At 32.4% G+C, this 20,474-nt stretch overlaps 4 protein-coding genes across 4 annotated transcripts, besides 5 other annotated features; 3 read left to right on the top strand and 1 right to left on the bottom strand.

Annotated features, from left to right (window-relative positions):
* Positions 1-97: 97 nt before the first annotated feature.
* TVAGG3_0040600 (phosphatidylinositol-3-phosphate binding) lies at positions 98-1,162 on the top strand (the record flags this gene model as incomplete). Its single annotated transcript, XM_001307101.1, has 1 exon — positions 98-1,162. One exon carries the CDS (start codon positions 98-100, stop codon positions 1,160-1,162), a length of 1,065 nt encoding a protein of 354 aa, XP_001307102.1.
* Positions 1,163-1,611: 449 nt separating this feature from the next.
* TVAGG3_0040590 (guanyl-nucleotide exchange factor protein) lies at positions 1,612-10,385 on the top strand (the record flags this gene model as incomplete). The annotated part of the gene is made up of 1 exon (XM_001307100.1): positions 1,743-10,340. The coding sequence occupies one exon, from the start codon at positions 1,743-1,745 to the stop codon at positions 10,338-10,340; it is 8,598 nt and encodes a 2,865-aa protein (XP_001307101.1).
* A 295-nt stretch (positions 10,386-10,680) lies between these two features.
* Positions 10,681-10,702: a terminal%2Cinverted (terminal inverted repeat of Kolobok-1_TV transposon ID:TVAGG3_0040570).
* Positions 10,681-13,680: a mobile genetic element.
* TVAGG3_0040580 (uncharacterized protein) lies at positions 11,067-12,119 on the bottom strand (the record flags this gene model as incomplete). The annotated part of the gene is made up of 1 exon (XM_001307099.1): positions 11,067-12,119. The coding sequence occupies one exon, from the start codon at positions 12,117-12,119 to the stop codon at positions 11,067-11,069; it is 1,053 nt and encodes a 350-aa protein (XP_001307100.1).
* Positions 13,659-13,680: a terminal%2Cinverted (terminal inverted repeat of Kolobok-1_TV transposon ID:TVAGG3_0040570).
* A 407-nt stretch (positions 13,681-14,087) lies between these two features.
* TVAGG3_0040560 (GTPase protein) lies at positions 14,088-14,843 on the top strand (the record flags this gene model as incomplete). The annotated part of the gene is made up of 1 exon (XM_001307098.1): positions 14,156-14,767. One exon carries the CDS (start codon positions 14,156-14,158, stop codon positions 14,765-14,767), a length of 612 nt encoding a protein of 203 aa, XP_001307099.1.
* A 4,762-nt stretch (positions 14,844-19,605) lies between these two features.
* Positions 19,606-19,706: a terminal%2Cinverted (terminal inverted repeat of Maverick-3 transposon ID:TVAGG3_0040390).
* Positions 19,606-20,474: part of a mobile genetic element that runs on past the window's edge.

Genomic DNA, 20,474 nt, shown 5'->3' with positions numbered 1-20,474 from the left:
AAATTAGTTTATTTCTTAAGCTATATATGCTGTAATGTCCAACGAACATCATTTATAATTTTAGGGGGCAGATTTTTATTTATGGTAGATATAAAAAATGAGTAACGAAGATGAATTGGAGAGCCATTTAACAACAGATCAGGTTGTTAGACTATTCCAAGATCAGAGTAAATTGAAAGCCATTCCAGGAGAATCCAATGTTGCTGTTTTATCGAGAGTTGAAGATATGAAAGCACATCCAGGTCAATTTGGCCAAGGACATGTTACAAATATCAGATTCATTTGGTATATACAAAATACACCAACAATAAACGCATCAATTGGATATAATACGATTGTTAGTTACAAAATATCAAATACCTTTAATCAATCAAACGGAAATACAGAGAATTTATTCATTAGAGCAAAAGAAGGAACCAAAACATATGAATTTATATTCAGTGTTTCAAGAATTTCAAGTTCTGTCTTTAAATTTTTCGAAAAAGCTTTAAAGAACTACCAAACATCTACATTATATCGTGAGCAAAGACTTAGATCCGCAATCATCAATAATGGATCATTAAACCTCATTCAAGATGAACAAGTCGTTGTACAAATGGATGGTGTCTCAAACTTTTCAGGAGAGATGGCAAAGATAGGAACAGCAATTGTCACGACAATGCGATTTGTTTGGCACTCAGAAATTGTAAGTAACTTCAACGTTTCGATTCCTCTGATTTTACTTGGTCCGCTTAAACTTTCTGATTCTAGAAGATTCGGAAAATGCTTCTACCTCAAATTGTATTCGAATGGAGCCAGGTTTTTGTACGGATTCACTCTAAAACCAGAAGATAAATTAATTGAATTTTTGAAATCATTTGAAAAGATCAGGCAATCAGCAGCTGAACATCCAAAGCTTACCCCACCGTTATCAATCGAAGTTGTCGATCAAAAACAAGAGGTGCCTGTTAATCAGTACGTAGAAGAAGAATTTCACTATGATGACATAGACCAATCGTTATTTTACATTCCCATCGAGCAGAGTGGAGAAGCTCCTGCTCAGGAAATTGTTTTTGACAAGAGATTGGGATTATCTATTGAAAAGATAACAAATGGCGACTCTATTACATCTAAATGGACTGATGCAAGCCAGACACCTATCTCTACAGTAGAAGAATTATAATTTTTGTTGTTTATATGAATAAATATTTTTGTTTCTTATTATATTATTAAATTGTGTCAGATTAATATTTTCCACTAACACACATCACATTATAATATTTTTTAGAAAATTATTGCTTAAGTTGTCACATTACATTCATTAAAATGTTGTTGAGACTTTCAAATTCATGTTATTACAATATCTATCCTGAGAGATCATGAATCCCTATTGGCAGAAGCCCTTTGTCATTTGTACTTCTGCCAATCTAACGAGAGCGAGATGCGGAGCTCCAGAAGCATTATCAGCAGAAGTGTTTTTTTTTCCATTTGTATCTCTGTTGATCTGAGGATGACACGGTACTTTTGATACCTCAACCTCAGATTTGTTTATCACTTCTGCTGATAATACTTCTGGAGCTCCACATCTCCTTCAGTCAAATAAAAACTCCCCATTTAGTAGTTTCTAATCATAAAATTGATATTAATCAATGTAGCACAACATTTTTCAGAGATGTCAAAAATGAAAGGCACTTTTTAGATAATTGATTGACGATCATCTTTTGAGAGTCATCAATTAATTTATCTTTGATTTTTATCTTTTAATGGGTATCTCAGAATCTACTCCAGATAATACGCAAGAAGTAGACTATATGAGACCAGAATACTTCTTTTCCGTGCATAATATCGAGAATATACGCAATGACTTCAAAAAAGTCGTTCAACTCGCTAAATTAGGACAGACTCTTCCAGATCCAGTTCTCCTATCAACAGTTATTGAAAAAATACTGGCTGGACAACGCAGCAACATCGAAGATCTCTCGCAAAAAAATGTCGAAAAATTATTTTTCGAACCTTTAATTGCAGATTCAGATTCTCATATAGAAAGAGCAAAGACATATAATAAATACTTCGATCATATGACAAATTTAATCTCGAAAGCTATAGATGAAGAAGAAACTCAATTAAATACTCGACTTACAGAACTAGCCAAAAATTTCATATCTCTTAATAAAACAAGATCAACGTCAACGCGAATCCTCGAGTCAATTTTATCTACAAGCTTCGAAGTAATTTTTGATAATCTTGATATTTTAACTCCGCAAGATATTATCAACTTTTTAGATCAAGCATTAGGAATGCTTAAAGTCGATAGCGAAAAAAGTCTCAATGGAATCTCTTCTCCCGTTATTCAATCTTTATTACGTTTTGCGCTTAAAATAGGAACATATCCGTGCTTTCAAACAATAGAAATTCAATGTAGAATTGTCACATTTTTATTTAAACTCGGATTTGCGCAGTCAAACATCAGTGGCTGCATATCAGCATTAACTTACTTATTAACGCTTCCTCCAAGTGGAGAATTCGCTATAGATATACCAGATGTCCGAATAGAACTCTTCGGAATCTCCAAAAACGAAGAATTTTCATCAGGAGAAGGATTCCATTTTCAACCTATCGAAGAAAGGAAATTTACTCAAAAAACTTTCAAATGCATCATCGAAAATTTATCATACAACCTAATGCGCGACTTAAATACCCATATTGAAGGGTTATTAAATGGATCAATCACTCATTCAGGCGAATTCTTCTCTTTCGTCGCTGATTCGAACGACGAAGTCATCTCATTGTCATTGAGTCTCGTAGAACGCGCTTATTCCACTGAAAACTACACAAAAAATTTAAGAAACGAATTAATTACTTTAGGACTTAAAATAATTTCATTGAACATCTTCAAATACTGCCTCAACTTCTCAAGACCAGAACGGATGGTCGAGGAAAGCGATATCTCTTTATTTAACAAAATTATTGAAATTATTGAAAAATGCACTTTTTCAGAGTTTGCTCACGAATCGAGTGGAATAATCGAGGCATCGATAAGCATCATTGCGTTTTCTTTCAGATTTTTGTATTTCCCGAATTTCAACAGATTTACAAATTATATTCAGAAAATTTTAGCTGATGAAGTACTATGCGAACAGTTTATGAAGAATGTATTCGTTTTCTTAGATAGATCTCCTTTAGTTTACATGTTTTGCCCTAAATTTATAGAATTTCTTCCAAAATACGCTACAAAAGTTGCCATTTTGAACACATACATATCCGCTCTTAATCTACTCACGAGCGAGCTCCAGTACATCGAAAATGGCAACGCAAAACAGAACGGAGAGTTAATTGCTCCATTAGTATCAGCATCGATGGAATTAGCGGCCAATTTAATCAAAGAAAATAATCTTGAAGATGGTATTTACCTTTTAAAGCATATTATATTTAGAATTGTAACAATCGATACATTTCCTTTAATTGCAGCGGGATTCTTATCGCATGTACATGATGTCGTTGATATACTAGTACAGAGATGCAAGATGAACCCTAATTCTGTAAAAGCTGATTGCGATTTCCAGAGAATTGTACCTCAAGAGTTTTCTGTAAAGAAGATAAGCCAGATTATCGAAACTCCCCACAATTACCCAGACGAGGACTTCAGGGAATGGCTCCTCGATTTCAAAGGAGCTTCAAGTATCAACTTTAGATTCGATTCTAAGTGCCACACTGAGGCAGGCAACGATGTTTTGAAAATTTACGACTCACTGAAGGACGGCAATGTACTCCATACCTTGAGCGGAAGCTCTAGTCAATGGCCACAGTCATTAGACGTTCCATTCTCTCAAGTAAGAGTCACATTTCAATCCGACCAATCAGTGAATTTCTGGGGAGTCAAATGCGAAGCTTCTGCGTTGATTCCGAAGCTAGAACACCCTCCTCAATTTGATGCTTCACTTTTCTTCCTTAATTTCATATTCTATACTACAGGAAGACTGCTCCTGATCAAGTTGCAATCATTAGAACTCGAAAGCCAGGAAACGGAGTACAGAAACGTGATAGAATCAAGATTTATCCAAAAATCAAAAGTGACAAAAATTTCTGAAGAAGAAAAAATTTTATTGGATAAAATCATCAATGAAGAAAACAATCTGAAGTTCGTAGATCACATGAACAGTGTTGTCAAGTCACTGCACAGAGCCAAACAGTCTCCTGAGAATTCTTTGGCTGAAAAATACATAATTTCAAGTTTATTGTATCAATTGAACTTATTAGGCGAATGCTCAGCAATACAAAGCAAGCTCGAGAAAGACGAGAAGGTTGACAACATTTCCAATGAATTAAAGCACGTTTGGAGGATATTTAACAAAATAAAATTAGATATGTTCCAAAGTGCCCAGAAAACAGCCAAATTAGAAGGAGAACCTAAAACTATGCGCGAGAACTACCCAGAATTCCTCAAACAAATAGTTATGAAGTGTAAAATTTTATTAAATTCCCAATCCATCAACAAAAACGACCAAAATAACCAGATCTTAGAGGATTTGAGGAACTTCATAACGAGCGACGTCGAAATGGAGCGCATTAACCACATAATTGACAGAAGATCGAAGAGATTATTGATAAGAAGAGAAACAATTGACTTTTTAAAGGATATTATCTGTGATTCTGGGTTATTTGGGACATCCAAGATCAGTGTTATCCTTCCTTTGCATCAGGCACTATCTATTGTTGCGAATATCAGTGATGTCAAAGGAGTTTCGGAAGATGAGATAAATGATTTGTCAAAATCTTTCACGACATTGTTCCAAAAGATAGTAGACAGGATTGTAGAGACATCTGGATCATATCTCTCGTTAATTTTGTTACAAATTCTGGCTGTTCCCACTCAAAATTTGATTTCTCATGCAAATTTGGAAAAAATGACGATAGAATTGGCAAAATTTACTAGATCTGTTCTAAAAAAGCAGATAGAAGGAATCATCGCGTACAGGAACTCCTGGAGATTGATTGCCGTATGGTCAATAAAGAATCCAACAGAAGAAATAGTTAAAACACTCTTCCAATTCGCAACAGATCCGAAAAGTGAAAGTTGCCAACATAAAGCACTTTACATTTTGTCACTTTTGACACAAATGAAAGCCATTCCATTGGCCGATCCATCGAATGTCATAAAGATCATGAAGGATGCAACACCGAGAGTCATTGTTGCGACATTCGTTTGGCTTGAACAAATCGTTGTAAACCTCGGAGAAGAAATAAATTCTTTCTCAGCAACTTTTGAAGGAAAAACGATGAATTTTGACGGTTTCATTGAATTTATTTTTGAATGCATTGGCTCAACAATGTGTGGCATGAGTTGCCAAGTTATTAAAGAGTCGTCATCATTCCAGAGCCATCATGTTGTTGTCCAAGAAATGATTGCTTTCATAAGACTTTGTTCTAGAAAGAATTCAACGATAAGAGAGAAAATCATCAGACAACTTCACTCTAAATTCGAAAGTTTCTCACATGTCGTTGATTTCTCGAACTTAGACTTATATTCCATTAAAATTTTGACTTCACTTTTCTCCATTCTTGGCTTTGAAGTCACAATGTATTCTCCACATGGATATGGTGTTTATACAAGTGGAAAAGGCGCAGAACAACAGATTGTTAAGATAAATACATATGATTCCATCACGAGTAAGATGAGAGTTATTCCTGTTAACGAGACAGACGAATTAGTGAATGAAACTGATGCCGATTATGTTATTCCTTCTGCGAGAATTCCTGTTAATCCATTAGATTTCGATTTAACAAATGATGAAATGAAAGTTATATCGAATTTCCACAATTACGCACAGGAATACTTGAAGAAAAACAAAACACAGAATTATGTTACAGAATTCTGCATTGCAAACTTCTATTGTTTCCTTCCTGTTATATTACAATCACCTCGTAATCTCACTTTGTTCATGAACATGTTTCCTGTTGATTCTCTCTATAAAATGGCATCGACGTCAACAAATGCTTCTAAGATAGAATCCATTGGAAGATTGATGCATAAAATCTGTAGAGCGAGTTCAAGAAGTTATGCATTGAATAAGGCAGGCATTGAAGAAGTTACAAGTAATTTATTACCTTATAGTTTAGTTTTTGATCATCCAAGTTGTTTGTCTTTTGTTCCTTTGAGATTTGGATCAGTTAATGACAATCTTTTGAAATCAATTTTGAAAGATGAATGTATATTTGTTGGTGAAACTCCTATGCCGAACACTGTTTTGTTCTATTTCGAAATAACAATTAAAACTATTTCGAATCAGAATTTCCAACTCGGTTTAATGGAGTCTTCATCAACAATTTTAGAACATTCTCTTTATACATTTGATTTCAAAGCTTGTCTGCCAAGAGCCAAATTCCTTGGCGAACACACACCAACGGAATCAATAAAGATAAAGGCAGGAGATGTTATTGGATGCGGATACACGAGAGATTCTGTTTTGTTCTTCCATAATGGATCGCCAATGAAATCAGCGATTCCTGTCACTTCTATTTCTGATTTCGTTCCTGTTTTGATAACAAACAAATGTCCAATGTCACTGACATATAACTTCGGCGAACAACCATTTGTTGCTGATGTTATTTCCTCTCCTTTGTTTGATATCAAAAGTGATTGTTTGAGGAGAATTGATGTACCAATTCCTACGCAAATCAATTACCAATTACCACAAGGAAACAGTTTAGAAGATTTCGATAAATTCGTTGAAAATGGTGCTGCCATTTGGGATGTTCCTATCCAATATTCCAATGACAAACCAGGAAGTTTCCACACTTCAACGAATAACCATGAAATATCAAGTGATTTGTACACAGAATTCACTTTGAGAGAACCACAGCAACATGCGGCCAATTTCATGCTTGGACAGCCAGTAATGATTGCAAGGAGATCATTGAATCAACAGCAATCTCTTTCCAAGTCATTTAAGTTCACTCCTCCTGAAGTTGACATGAGAATGAACAAATTCGGAACAATCACTGAAATTGTTCACGATAAAAATGATATTGACCAATTAACTGTCCAAATTTTGGATCCTGGATTAGGAGAATCTTCTTCTGTTGTTGTTGATTCGAGGTTTGTTGATCCAATTAATTGCAAACTACTCTATATTTCTCAACAACATTCACATCAAAGACTCCTAAGTCCAAAAGGAAATCCAAGACAAAGATTTATCATTTTGAAAGAAATGAGGTCATTGCAATTTAAATTGATGAGAAACTTGAGTCTTTACATGTCAAGATACACAGCAATGATCATCTTCAATCACGTGAGAATCTCAGGAAACGTTAAATCCCTTGAAAACGATTTAGTTATTAATATTTTCAAGTTGTTTGTTCTTGAAATCGCCAAATTCACTCCAAATATCAATGTCCACAAAGAATGGGATTCAAAGGAGACAACAAACGTGAACATTTGCGAAGAAGAAAGTGTAAGAAGCGTTGTTAGTCATGATGACCCTGTTTATACATGTCCTGGCGATTTAAAGAAGTTCAACAGACTGATAAGAGCTTTCTTGATGTCGAAAGAAGTGAGAGAAAGTCAATTTTTGGAGATTTTGATTCAATCTCTTTTGGTTAACTTGAATTCTTCAACATTATGTGTTGCAAGTGACATATTCGAAGTGATCAAACCATGTAAGATCATTGAAAGTTGGCATCCAATGCCGTTGACATCGATTCACACGAAAATCCATGTTCCAAAGAATTCCGTTGGTTTCATTCCTGTCGTACATCCATTGCAATCCATTGGAGAGAACAGCATAAAGATAGGAAACTGTTCTTATTTGGATTGCCACTCAGACACACAGTTATTCACAAATGACACAGAGATAAACTACGACGGAAGAGAAAGCAAAGATTTATACGGCCTGAAAATCGGTTTCTTTGTTGTTCCAAGGAGAATTCCTGATAGATACAACGGAACTCCTTTAGGAGCAATCCATTGCTTGATGTACGTTTTAAGTCATGTTTTCTCTTATTCATCAATTCCAGAGAAATTCGTGATGTTCATCAAACAAAAAGTTTTCACACAAGTAACAAATGCAATTGGTGTCGGAAACTTTTTCGTTGATGTATTCAGTGGCGCTGTTTTAGCTCCGATTTTGACATCATTAGATTGGCAAATCAGAGACTTAACACCACAAATCAAAGCTGCTTTCGACGGCTTCAGTTCTCGCTACGAATACACCATCAAAGAATGGGCTCCTTTGAGTTATCACGCCCAGCAGTCATTAGTCATGAGAGTTTTCACGAAACTGTTAGTTTTAGACACAATGGCTGCCGACATCACAGATGTCAATGACAAAGAGAAGATTGCCAATCTTTATGACGCGTATATTCAAGCAGCAACTCCTGCGAAAGACGCAACAGTTTTCGAGCAAATGACACATGCATTTGCAATTTTATGCGCATTAGGATTTAGTCTTCAAATTCCAATTAAATTCCCTGCGTATATTATTGCACAATGTTGGAGTGAATCATTTGAGTTGAACTCGAGTTTGAAGATCTCCGAGAAAATTCATTATTGCGAGTTCCAATCCATGAAAGAAGCAGAGATAAGACTTGCGGAAGAAAGCCATTTGCCACCTGATTGCGTCATTGCAATTGAGCCAACAGTTGGAGATGTAATTTTTGTTTCTCCTGGAGAAAGTATTCTTTCAACTCCTTCATTCACAACCCGTGTTGTTTCTAAGTCAGGACACGAAGAATACGATGGACATGATGAATTTTATTTCATTCTTTCTATAACTTGCACACCTTTGACACATGAAGCGAAAAGAAAAGTTTTCGTCGACCATTACCAAAAATTCTTGAGAGATGCAAACATGATGTCAAAGAACTGGCACTCAAGATACGACGAAACACTCAGGAAGATCTTGAAATCGGATCCAAGTCTGTTCACAAAAGTTCCTTTGAAGATTCCTGCCTTAGTTTTAGCATCGAATCCAAGCATTGCAACGATTTCTCAACAACTCTTAAGATGCAGAGTTTTCTTGTTCTATTCTTTGGACCAATGCATCGGAGACATCGTCAAAGTCGTTGAGTTCGGCAGTGAAGGATCATTGCTAAACAACATCTTCAACTCTTGCAGAGCAGCTGTTGCAACACAGTTCAAGATGAAGACATTGGAGAACGTTGTTTTGAACGGAAGAAACGACGACATGCCTCTTCCTTTCTACAGATTCAACAGGTTCAAAGCTGCATTGCACAGAGCGAGACCAACGAATCCGAATGGAGAATCGATTCTCTCACAGTTCATCCATCAAACAACGATCGAAAAAATCCCAGCATTGAAGAGAGCGAGTGTTCCTTGGAGAGTCGATTTAGTTGGAGAAGGAGCAACGGATTTAGGTGGTCCAGGAAGAGATTTGTTCACGGAAGCATGCATGGAAATCATGGATCCTTCAATGCAGTTGTTCATCCAGACACCAAACAAAAGAAGAAAAATCGCTACAGCGCAGGATTACTTGATTCCAAATCCTTCTCCTTTAACTCCTCAATCTCGCGATTTCTTCTTTTACGCTGGTGTTTTGATGACAATTTGCTACACGTCAAGATTACCTGAACCATTTAAATTCGCAAGATTCGTGTGGAACAGCCTCACGCAAAGACCTGTTACATTGGATGACATTTATGAGATCGATTCCAACTTCAAACAGTTCATTCTTTCGATTGAAAACAGTTCTTCCATGTCTCCTCAGGACTTCCATTCCACGTACATGCTGAATTTCACTGCAGAGAACTCTCTTGGATCGATTGTTGAACTCATTCCTGGTGGATCTTTGGTACCTGTAACATTCGACAGGAGATTGGAGTTCCTTGCAAAAATAAAGAAATTCAGAGTCAAAGAATTCAATGAAAGTTTGGAACAATTGAGACGTGGTTTTAACTTTTTCTTCCCCGCTCCTGCTGCTTCGATTTTAGCTCCTTGGGAACTAGAACTAATCATCTGCGGAGATAACGAATGCCCAATAGAAGACATGAAGAGGAACTGCAGCTTCCCTGCAAACGATCCTTCATCAACAATGCTTTGGGACGCTTTGGAAGGTTTCACTCCTGAAGAAAGAATGTTGTTTATCAAGTTTGGAACGGGAAGAATGGGATTGCCACCGCCTGGCTCGAAGTGGATGACGCCTCTGCAGATACAATTCAAGATGTCTGAGGCCCAGGATGCCCAGAAACCTTTACCAACTGCAATGACTTGCAATTCAACAATGATTATCCCAAGATATTCATCAGTTGAAATGATGGCCAAAAAGATAAGAACAGCTATAACATTTGGTGCTGATATACAACAAGATCATGCTGCTAACTTTGATGATGTTGTACAATTCACATAATATTTTTTTTTATATAGTAAATAAAAAGTATTTTGTTATGTTTAACTTGACATATTCTCATGTTTGATTTGAATTGATGAGTTCTAACTGCATATTTTATCAAGTTTGAAATTTTATTAAATATTGGACTCGCCTTTAGGTTTATTCTTGTAAAAAGAGCATCAAAACTTGTTTGTTTGCAACATTCGTATTAAAGAAATTGACAGAATTCGTTTAAAATTATAGAGATGCATTAAAATTCTCTAATTTATGGGCGTATGTAGTTATAACGTAACTTCAGCTTGAATTTTCAAATATGTATTTCTTTTAGATGGAATTTTTAAGTTTATATTGTTATTAAGGGTATAGTAAACTCAAAATTCTAGAGTTTTGAGAGTGCCAATAAACTCTATAGGCCTATATATATCTATATTTTAAAGGAGAGGTTACGCCATAATATTTGATATTATAAATTATTAATTCAAAATAAAAGTAGAAAATGAAACTAATTTTATTCTAACCTATATAAATATATCAATAATCTAAAATGATTATAGTCTGAACTATATTTTACCAGATTATCAAATATAAGAGAAATGAAATAAGGCATAAAAATATCATAGCATAATTATTGGATAAATGCATTAATAAATTATTTATATCATAATGAGAAAAAATCAAAATAAGAAAATGAGCATAATAATAATTTAATTAAAAACAAAAACAATAAATAAAATGTAATTTTCGTTAATCAAAGTCATCAATGTCTTCGTCTTCTGATTCCCATTCGGACTTGAAAACTTGATAATCTCCTCCTGGTACACTCTGAATGAATTTTTTGTATTTGTTCTGTTTTTTAGAACCTTTTGTAACAGTTTTTTGTTTCAATATCATTTTGGAGTAACAATTCTCTTCAAATGATTTGACACAATCTTCTGGAAGTGGGGGAAGATGTAATGCTTTTTGTATATCTCCGAGAAAATGCTCTGGATCATTCCATTCTAAGATTGCAACGTTAACTCTAATGTTAATGTTCTTCCAGGCTCTTGATTTGTCCAAATAGCATGCAATTTTGGAGTTAAACGCTTCATTCATGCAGGTAGATCCAATGGAAGAAACTTTGGAAACTATGGGTGTCCATTTGTGAACCCAGTCATAGAGCATGAATTGAAGTTGGATCGAATTGACACCTTTTTGCCATTCAAAGCATTTGTAATTGTGCGGTTCGCAAAAAGAATGATTGCCTACGTAATGGTAGACACAATTCTCCCACATTTTCGTACGTTTGTCAATATTTTCTTCGGCAAAACATGACCAAAGCCACATACTTAGGCTTGCATTCAGACCCCAGAAAGGTCTCTCTATTTTTTCAATCTTCTGAGTCTTGTCGTTGAAAACTTCAACTGTCTTATGAGAAGCTGAGAACTTTGTAAAATCTTTTGAGATATTTTTTGATACATGACCTGGATCGAATCTTTCAAGATGAGAGACGCCAAATTCTTTAAAGACAGAGACACTTTTGTTATCTCGGTCTTTAATAATCTCTTTAACATCTTTCAAGATATTGTATTTCTTTAATTGCTTCAAGATGATTCGAGTTCCAGCACTTTCCATATTGTTGGAAGCTCCGGAATACTGAGCATGCTGTCTGTTTCCACCAATATGGTTGATGTTCACGCATGCAAGAACTCTTTTTGTGACAGCATCGAGCGCAGTTACTGTACAACTTGGCGAGTTTCGCCTGTGCGTCCATCTTGCATCAATGGATAAGTAACCACTGAAGGACTTTCTCGACAGCATTAGGGAAATACTTTTAAGTCTTCTAATCTTATCGTCACAAAATCTCTGTTGTCTCATGACACCACTCTTCACAGGGGGCTTAGTTCCACAAAGAGAAAGAAAGCGAGCACCTTTTGTATATGGCATTCCGGTCATTATGCAAGCACCAAGCATCTGTCGCGCTGAGAGTCGACGACGTTCGTGGAGTAAAATGTTATGCATTGCCTTTGTTTTCCGTTTTGGGTGAACAATATGGCCCATACAACAACAAAAAAATGAAATCCCGCCAAAAGTGAAAATTGAATAAAAAGTAATAATTAATAAATATATACTATATCATTAGATGAATATTTTGGAATAACATTTTAAAATCGAGGTTTTTCAATGGATAACGGTTCAATCAAAAATTTGACCCCATTTTAGAATCTACATTAAAAATGGAACATTTCTGTCGTTTCAAAATTCCAAAATAACGTTTCTATTCCTCTCAAAAGTAAAAATAAACTTTATTGGGGAAAAATATTTTTATTTTCCAAAAAAAATGAAAACCTTAAATGCAAATCTAATTTTGATGCTTTTGTTTGTGATTTTTTGGATTTCGAAAAAAATTTGAAAATTCAGACAAGTTACCATTAACACTAATACGTTTCAGCGAGTCGGTCCCATCAGAGAAATTTTCATAAATCGGCGATATAATTTATTATTTCAGCAAAATATTCTCAGATCCAACTAGAATAAGGTCAAATTATACAAATTTAGCAAAGGCTAGTTATCCTACCTATTCAATTAACTTTAATTTTAAATAATTCAAGACAATTCTCAAAATTACCTTAATAATCGCGTTCTCTTCGCAAAATGACGATTCATCATTCACTACCAGCATAACTGAGGGCTTGTGCTCACAGAATAATACAGATAATTTACTTATTAATGCAAAATTTAGTACCAAAAGGTAATCATAGAAGATACAAAAAAAGTTTCTTTATTTTGATTGCTGATTTTATTTCTTCTAAAATTTACCAAATCTAAAAAATCCAAAATTGAATGCTATTGAATTTCATGTTTATGTAACATATACTATTTATTATATAAGGAATAAAAATTTTATAGTTTTAATCAAAAATAAAGGTGTACTAAATGCATACAAAACAAGGTATTTTTTACTCATCCAAAATATGTTAACAGTGCTATTTATATAATCAATATCCGAATTTCGAAATCATTTTGATGAAATCTTTATTTTAAAATTGAGTTGACTGTTAAAATCACCCGAGAAGAGGGATTATCTCAATGAAAAGTGCATAAAATAGCAAACGCACAAGATGGCACTATGCAGCTTTATATTGTTATACAGGATGAACATATAAAATGTTTGGAAAACACTTACTTCGTTCTACAAATGTGTATCTCTTTATATCAAAGATTCTTCTCAAATTATTGAGAGACTTCTCTCAAAAAAAGGAAAATTTGATAACCAAAAAAAATTATGGCATAACCTCTCGTTTTGCATAGATATATATTTACATGGTCACAGAGCTTATTTTCATTGTCAAAACTTAAAAATTTTTAGTGGACTATACCCTTAAGTTTTGAACAATGGCTTGGAAAAATTCTTTACAATATGAAAAAAACTTTATACGAAATTTTATTTTTAAATATTAATATATACTAAAAATATATGCCGAATTTAAAGTTGATAAGATAAATTGTCTGTAAATAAAATTTTATCTTGGTTTCTAAATTGTTAGTTATATTCCAATAATAAACGCAAGTACGAATATCGGAATTTAAAAATTGAATAGTGTTTCAAATTGAATGCCCAGATTTTTTTTATTCCAACGTTGTAATATGCCTATTAAACATCAAATCTATTTATCTAAAATGTCATTTACTTATACAAAGTTAATGGTCTCTCAAAAATTGTGATAATTTTGGCCCCATCGTTTTATTTGAAATACGAAACTTTAATGACAAAATGCATTGTAGAATCATTAATATGATAGAAACTTTTGTTCTCAAAAAATGAAGGCATCTCAAATTCTATTCAATTCATTTCGATGGGACCATCATTCCATGAATCGTCCTTAGATCTCAAAATTGTAGTTCTTGGTCCACTTTATGTTGGCAAGACTTCAATTATTAACAGATATTGCAATGGAAGTTTCATGGACAAAACTTTGTCTACAATTGGAGCAGGATTCTTTACAAACACCATGATGGTTGATGATACAGAAGTAACAACAATGCTATGGGATACATCTGGTCAAGAAAGGTTTAGATCGGTTGCTCCATCCCTATTACGTGGTGCAAATGGTATGATTTTAGTTTATGATCTAACTTCAATTGAATCATTCGAGGCAATCGATGCATACATGGAATTATTCCTTGACACATGCAAAGTTGATACAAATTATGAAATGCCTGTTCTTCTCCTTGGCAACAAATCAGATTTAGATCCAAAAATTAGTGACGAAATGATCAATTCATGGATGAAGAAAAATCATGTAGTACATAACTTTAAAGTATCTGCCAAAAGCGGAGATGGTGTAGACAGTGCTTTAAAGTTGTTCATCAAATCTCTTATAAATCCGGAGTTTTCTTCTTCGGATGAATGCCCAATTAACATTATCGTCAAGAAAGAGCCAATTTCACACTCAAGCTGCTGCTAATTTGTATTATTTTTTTCTGAATTAATATTGTTTGAATTTAAATGTTTATTTAATAAAACTGTTTTCGTTTACTAGCAAATTAATGCAATTCTTCTGTTGTGTGCCATAATGAGAACATTTTCACATAGCATTTCAAAAGATAAATCGGTCGAACCACAATTGAAATATTTTGATTGTTGGTCCGGAAAGTAGCATTAAATGCATCAATTTTTCTATAATTATTCAAAAGTTCCTATCAATTAAATTATTGAAATGGTTTTGTGTGAGTTTTTTCAAAAATTTATTCATTGAAATAATTAAATTGAATAGTTTACATAAAAGTGATATTTTTGTGAATTAATTTTTATATCGAGCAGATCAAATCTGCCACTATTTATTTGAACACAAAAGTCATGATTTAGAAAATGAGTGACAATATAAATAGGATTTTATCAATTCTCATTGGTAAATAAAAAGTCGTTGAATAAATGCAGAGTAAGTCTAGTTTTATAGTATCGGATAACTTTGCATACAACTGTAGGTTCGTGCTCTGATAGTTTGTATATTAACTTTGGAATCAAATAAATTCATTCTGATATTGTGAAAAGTAATTTATTTAAACATATAAAATTCGTTAAATATTCATTTATAGCTATTTTATTCATGATTTTGATAAAAAAACCTCTTTATTGCCAAAATTCTGCAATTAAAGACTCAAACGTGTCTGATTTCATAGTGTCATGCTTCTGGTCGATCTTGCTTGCATGACACTCGTTCTTTTCCCTATTTAGCTGATGGAAAGTATGCTTATTCTTCTTTCCAGACATGTAAATTTTTAATTAGCACATCATTCCATCTTTTAGCATTAGCTTAAAAATAATAGGATAAACAGAATATGCAATCAATGCATACTAAATTAGCCTTTTATTTGAACTGATTTCTCGAAATATTTTTTTGGAAGAAAATTAATTTCACTTAGAATAAAGGATGAAAGGTGCAACAAAACTTAACTGTGATGGTACACATGATTTTGAGTGACAACTGTCAACATGCTTCTGTTGGAGGAGAACGCTCCTTAATTTCATTGTGCAATAAGCAATAAAGGTACCATAAGGGATCATTCTTGTCTATGGAGTATTTGTCCAAAAGTTCAAAGTATATTTTTAATGGATTATTTGAATAGTTGATCTCGTTGTATCTAAATTTCGTTTGTTTGAAATTTTTTGTACTAAATTTTGAATCAAATTCGACTATAATCCATGGAATTCGTTCTGCTGCTTTGGAAAATTCTAACAAGTATGAAATTATTTCGTCTGGTGTGTTCATCTCTGGTTTCTTAAGAAATTTTAATACTAGCTCTTCAACTACAAAACCAATCTCGCTAATAGTGTATACGGTATAAATTTGACTCTTTTGTTCAAGCTCTCTAAGAAATGCGCCAACTGCCAGTCTCGCAATATTGTCGAAATCTTCTTCATACAGATTAATCCCTTTAGTGAATAATAGGAAGCTATCTATTGAATGAACATAAAGTCCATTGAATCTAAATCCTTCTGGAATATATATAGATTTTAAATATTCAACGACGTTCTCTGATAAATTGAGCCTGTAGAAAGGGCCACGAACACTTCCATGTTGATATAAATAAATTATTTTGCAAAATTTGGGATGTATTCGGAAGTATTCATCTCGTTTCTTAAACCAATAGCAGAAGATTCTTGACAAGAGTGAAATGTATAGTTCATGAATGTAAGCATATATCGTTGAGATAAGTCTGAAAAACATTTTTGAAACAAAATGTCAAAATTTTTCAAAAAAAATTGAATTGTTTCCATTGAAAGATGTTGTAATTAGAGAATTTCTGCTAAAATAACTTTTTTAAATATCCATACCATATCCACATTGTCTTTCTAATGATTTTTATTAATCCTGGATTTTTTTTTGGTAACCATTTTAGGGTCACTAAAATCAGTGTTTCTAGGGGGAAAATTGATTGCTATTCGCTGTGGTTCAAAAATAATAAAAATTTATGAATTTAATCGATAAATTCATGTTTCATTTAAAGTTGACAACTTTTTATTCGATAAATTATAAACTGTTTAATAATTATTTTTACATACTATGATATCAGAAGATGAAGTAAATGAGAGTTCATTAAGAACTATCAAATCATTATGAGCACATGCAATGTGTATGAAATTGAGTATAGAAAAACAACACTTCGTCAACATTCGATTGACCACTTGACTGATGAAGATAAACAGCAAGAAAACAAAAATGAATTGTTTGATAAGTAAAGTCATTGATATTAATTTATTTTTGAATATTGAAGAGTGCGATGAATGTGTTTCTATCATAAATTGAAGTCAATATCGAATAATCTATGTCATGACATGATGGAATCCAATTCGTTGATCAAATAAAAACTTCGACTAAGAAAAGGAATAACATTGAAATAATTCAATGGATAAATAATCCTAAATGATTAAATATATTATATGAAACTTCATCATATCATCATATTTCTTGTTTCTCTTACAATGTTGCTGCAGAAATGTAATTACACCTCATATGATAATAAATAGATAGGAATTATTTTATAAGCATCAAGTTTGATCAAATAATTTGGAGAAATATATATAAGAATGTACTTACGCCTATCTGGCATAAAGGTTAATTCAAAATCCTGACAACCGGCATGAAGATTCATATTGAAAATTAACCATAAATAACAGAATTAAATGTCATGTCATACAGACGTAAGAGCACTACTAAATAATCTGTGTTTGATTGATATATGATATATTATTTAATATTTTATAAAGGTAACTAAACTCCTTTCGCCGATCCGATTTGCCCCATATTTAAAATATAGCTTGCATATGTAGAAGAAAAGCTAATTTTGAATTACGCCCGAAATCCACCAACAGGATTTCGAGCTACTAAAAAGGTACTTTTAAATGTGATTTTTTTTTACAAAAAATTAAATTTATTTTAAGATCAGACTAAAAACTAATTTTATGGAAAATCTATATCGACAAATTTATTACTTATTGGGTATATAGATTTTTTGATTATGGCGATTATGTCTGATATGCTTCCAATAAGCCAAAACAGTGTTTTGGGAGTGATTAAATACAAAAAAATCTGGCGATGCTTTACGTGGCAAATGGTCGAATGGTTATTACCCCTTACTATTGGGTACCGTGGACGCTAGTTCGAAACTGATGCACTATATTTTTTTACAAAATGCGTTTATTAGGACAGGGTAAAGAAAGGTTGCCAATATAATATATTTAAATAAATACAACTAATCTTGTTGCATGCTAAGATCAGTCATAATGTAAACCTCTCAATTTTATTGTCGTGGGAAGTATCTCAATTCCTTCAAAAAAATTGAAAAACTATTTAATTTGAAAAATATAATACTTTTAATTAGTTAATTAATTGGAGATATTTTAAAAAAATCACTTTTGATAATACTTTTGAGAACTTTAATTAAAAAAATATATTCAAAAATATCCAGGATATCAAGAGGGAATTGTTCCTTATGAGGTATATAGTTATGATGTATACCTCATAAGGAACAATTCCCTCCTTAAAACGAGAAAACTTGTTCGAAATTGTTTATCATTTCGAACAAGTTTTCTCGTTTTTAATAAGAAACTAAAGGCTATGAGGCACTGATTATATATTAGTGCCTCACAGCCTTTAGTTTCTAATAGATAGCTGGGAAACTTTCTCCAAATGATAAGTTATTCAGAGAAAGTTTCCCAGCTATCAAGAGGGAATTGTTCCTTATGAGGTATATAGTTATGATGTATACCTCATAAGGAACAATTCCCTCCTTAAAATCGTAGACATTTTTATACTTATTAATCAACCATTCAAAATCATATTCCTCTGAAAAGTTATTTTATTAAAAATTTAGAATTTTAATAAATATAGAGTTTGAATTTCATACAATACCTATATATTTTCAATAATGGAATTTGAAAACCATTCTCAAAAGTTCTCAGAAAACCTTTTTTTCATTAATTTTAAGAAATCTGAGTATTAAATTAAGTGATAAATTCGTTTGACACTACTTTAATTTTTAAATTCAAAAAATTATATGTGCTTCTTAAAATGACTCAAAAAAATTTTATTATAAAATAATATATAATATTAAAAATCCCACAACATTTTTTTACTTTACATAATCGTACTTCCTCGACGATTAATTTCCACTCAATTTCTATCGTTGACCGAACTTAGCATGCAACAATCTAGCATAAAAAACTATTGAATATTTGAATTCAATAAAAATTTATATAAAATACATGTAAAGCATAAATTACTATATAAATCAAGCTGTATTTTGTTTTAAACACCGATTGTTTCATATAATATATATTCAACTCAAGTTTCTAATTAAGGATTTCATATAAAAATTAGCATATGATCAGCAACAATTAAAATTAGTATTACAATTAATAAATTTAGTATAAAAACATATAGATTTAGTATAGATTTTATAGCTGTAATAAAAGAACTATTATAAAAGAGTAATTTACTGAAATGCACCTTATATTTATAAACAAAACTTATAACGTGTTAGTTACATATAGAGTTGAAATTCATAGATAGCATAGAGAAGTTGGGATCTTGGCTTAATGGTCATAATATAACCAAATTAATTCAAAATTTGAAATTTTAATATTACTGTAACTATAATATATGGATATGTTTTATGAGATCATAATAAATGACATGTTAATGTAAAATTTAGAATAAAAAATTATATTTTTTTTAAAAAAACATTGTTCATGAGTGTTAATTGGAGAAGTAGTAAATTAGTTCAGTTTAAAAAAAAAAAAAAAAAAAAAAAAAAAAAAAAAAAAAAAAAAGGGAGTGGGGCTTCCAGGCACTTCGTGCCTTCTAGCCCCGAAGATGTTTAGTATAAATGAAGTTTTTATTCGGAAAATTGTTAGTCTTCTTGGTCGAAAACATTATATATGTTTTCATGTTTTGTCAAGACTTCTTCTTCGTAAATGTTTTGTCAAGACTTCTTCGTAAATGTTTTGTCAAGACTTCTTCGTAAATGTTTTGTCAAGACTTCTTCTTCGTAAATGTTTTGTCATGATTTCATCGTAAATGTTTTGTCAAGACTTCTTCGTAATGAGCGTAAATGACCAAAAAATAATGTTTATGTTAGAATGTTAGATCTAACACCTTTTCTAACATGTTTTCTAACATCGTAGAAAACTCATGAATTTCATCGTAAATGTTTTGTCATGACTTCTTCGTAATGAGCGTAAATGACCAAAAATAATGTTTATGTTAGAATGTTAGATCTAACACCTTTTTAACATGTTTTCTAACATCGTAGAAAACTCATGAATTTCATCGTATATGTTTTGTCAAGACTTCTTCGTAAATGTTTTGTCATGATTTCATCGTAAAATCAGACAAAAATAATGTTTAGGGTAGAAGGTTAGATATAACCTCTTTTCTAACATCGTAGAAAACTCATGAATTTCATCGTAAATGTTTTGTCAAGACTTCTTCGTAAATGTTTTGTCATGATTTCATCGTAAAATCAGACAAAAATAATGTTTAGGGTAGAAGGTTAGATATAACCTCTTTTCTAACCTCTTTTCTACCCTCTTGAATTTGTCATGAACTTTCTTTACAAAGTCTTTACGATGAAGAACTTTACAAAGTCTCAACAAAACATTGACAAGAA

This window comes from Trichomonas vaginalis, chromosome IV, assembly GCF_026262505.1.
Source record: "Trichomonas vaginalis G3 chromosome IV, whole genome shotgun sequence".
NCBI lineage: Eukaryota > Parabasalia > Trichomonadida > Trichomonadidae > Trichomonas > Trichomonas vaginalis.
The sequence above is the reverse complement of the archived record's forward strand: the minus strand, read 5'-3'. Positions and strand labels throughout refer to the sequence as shown.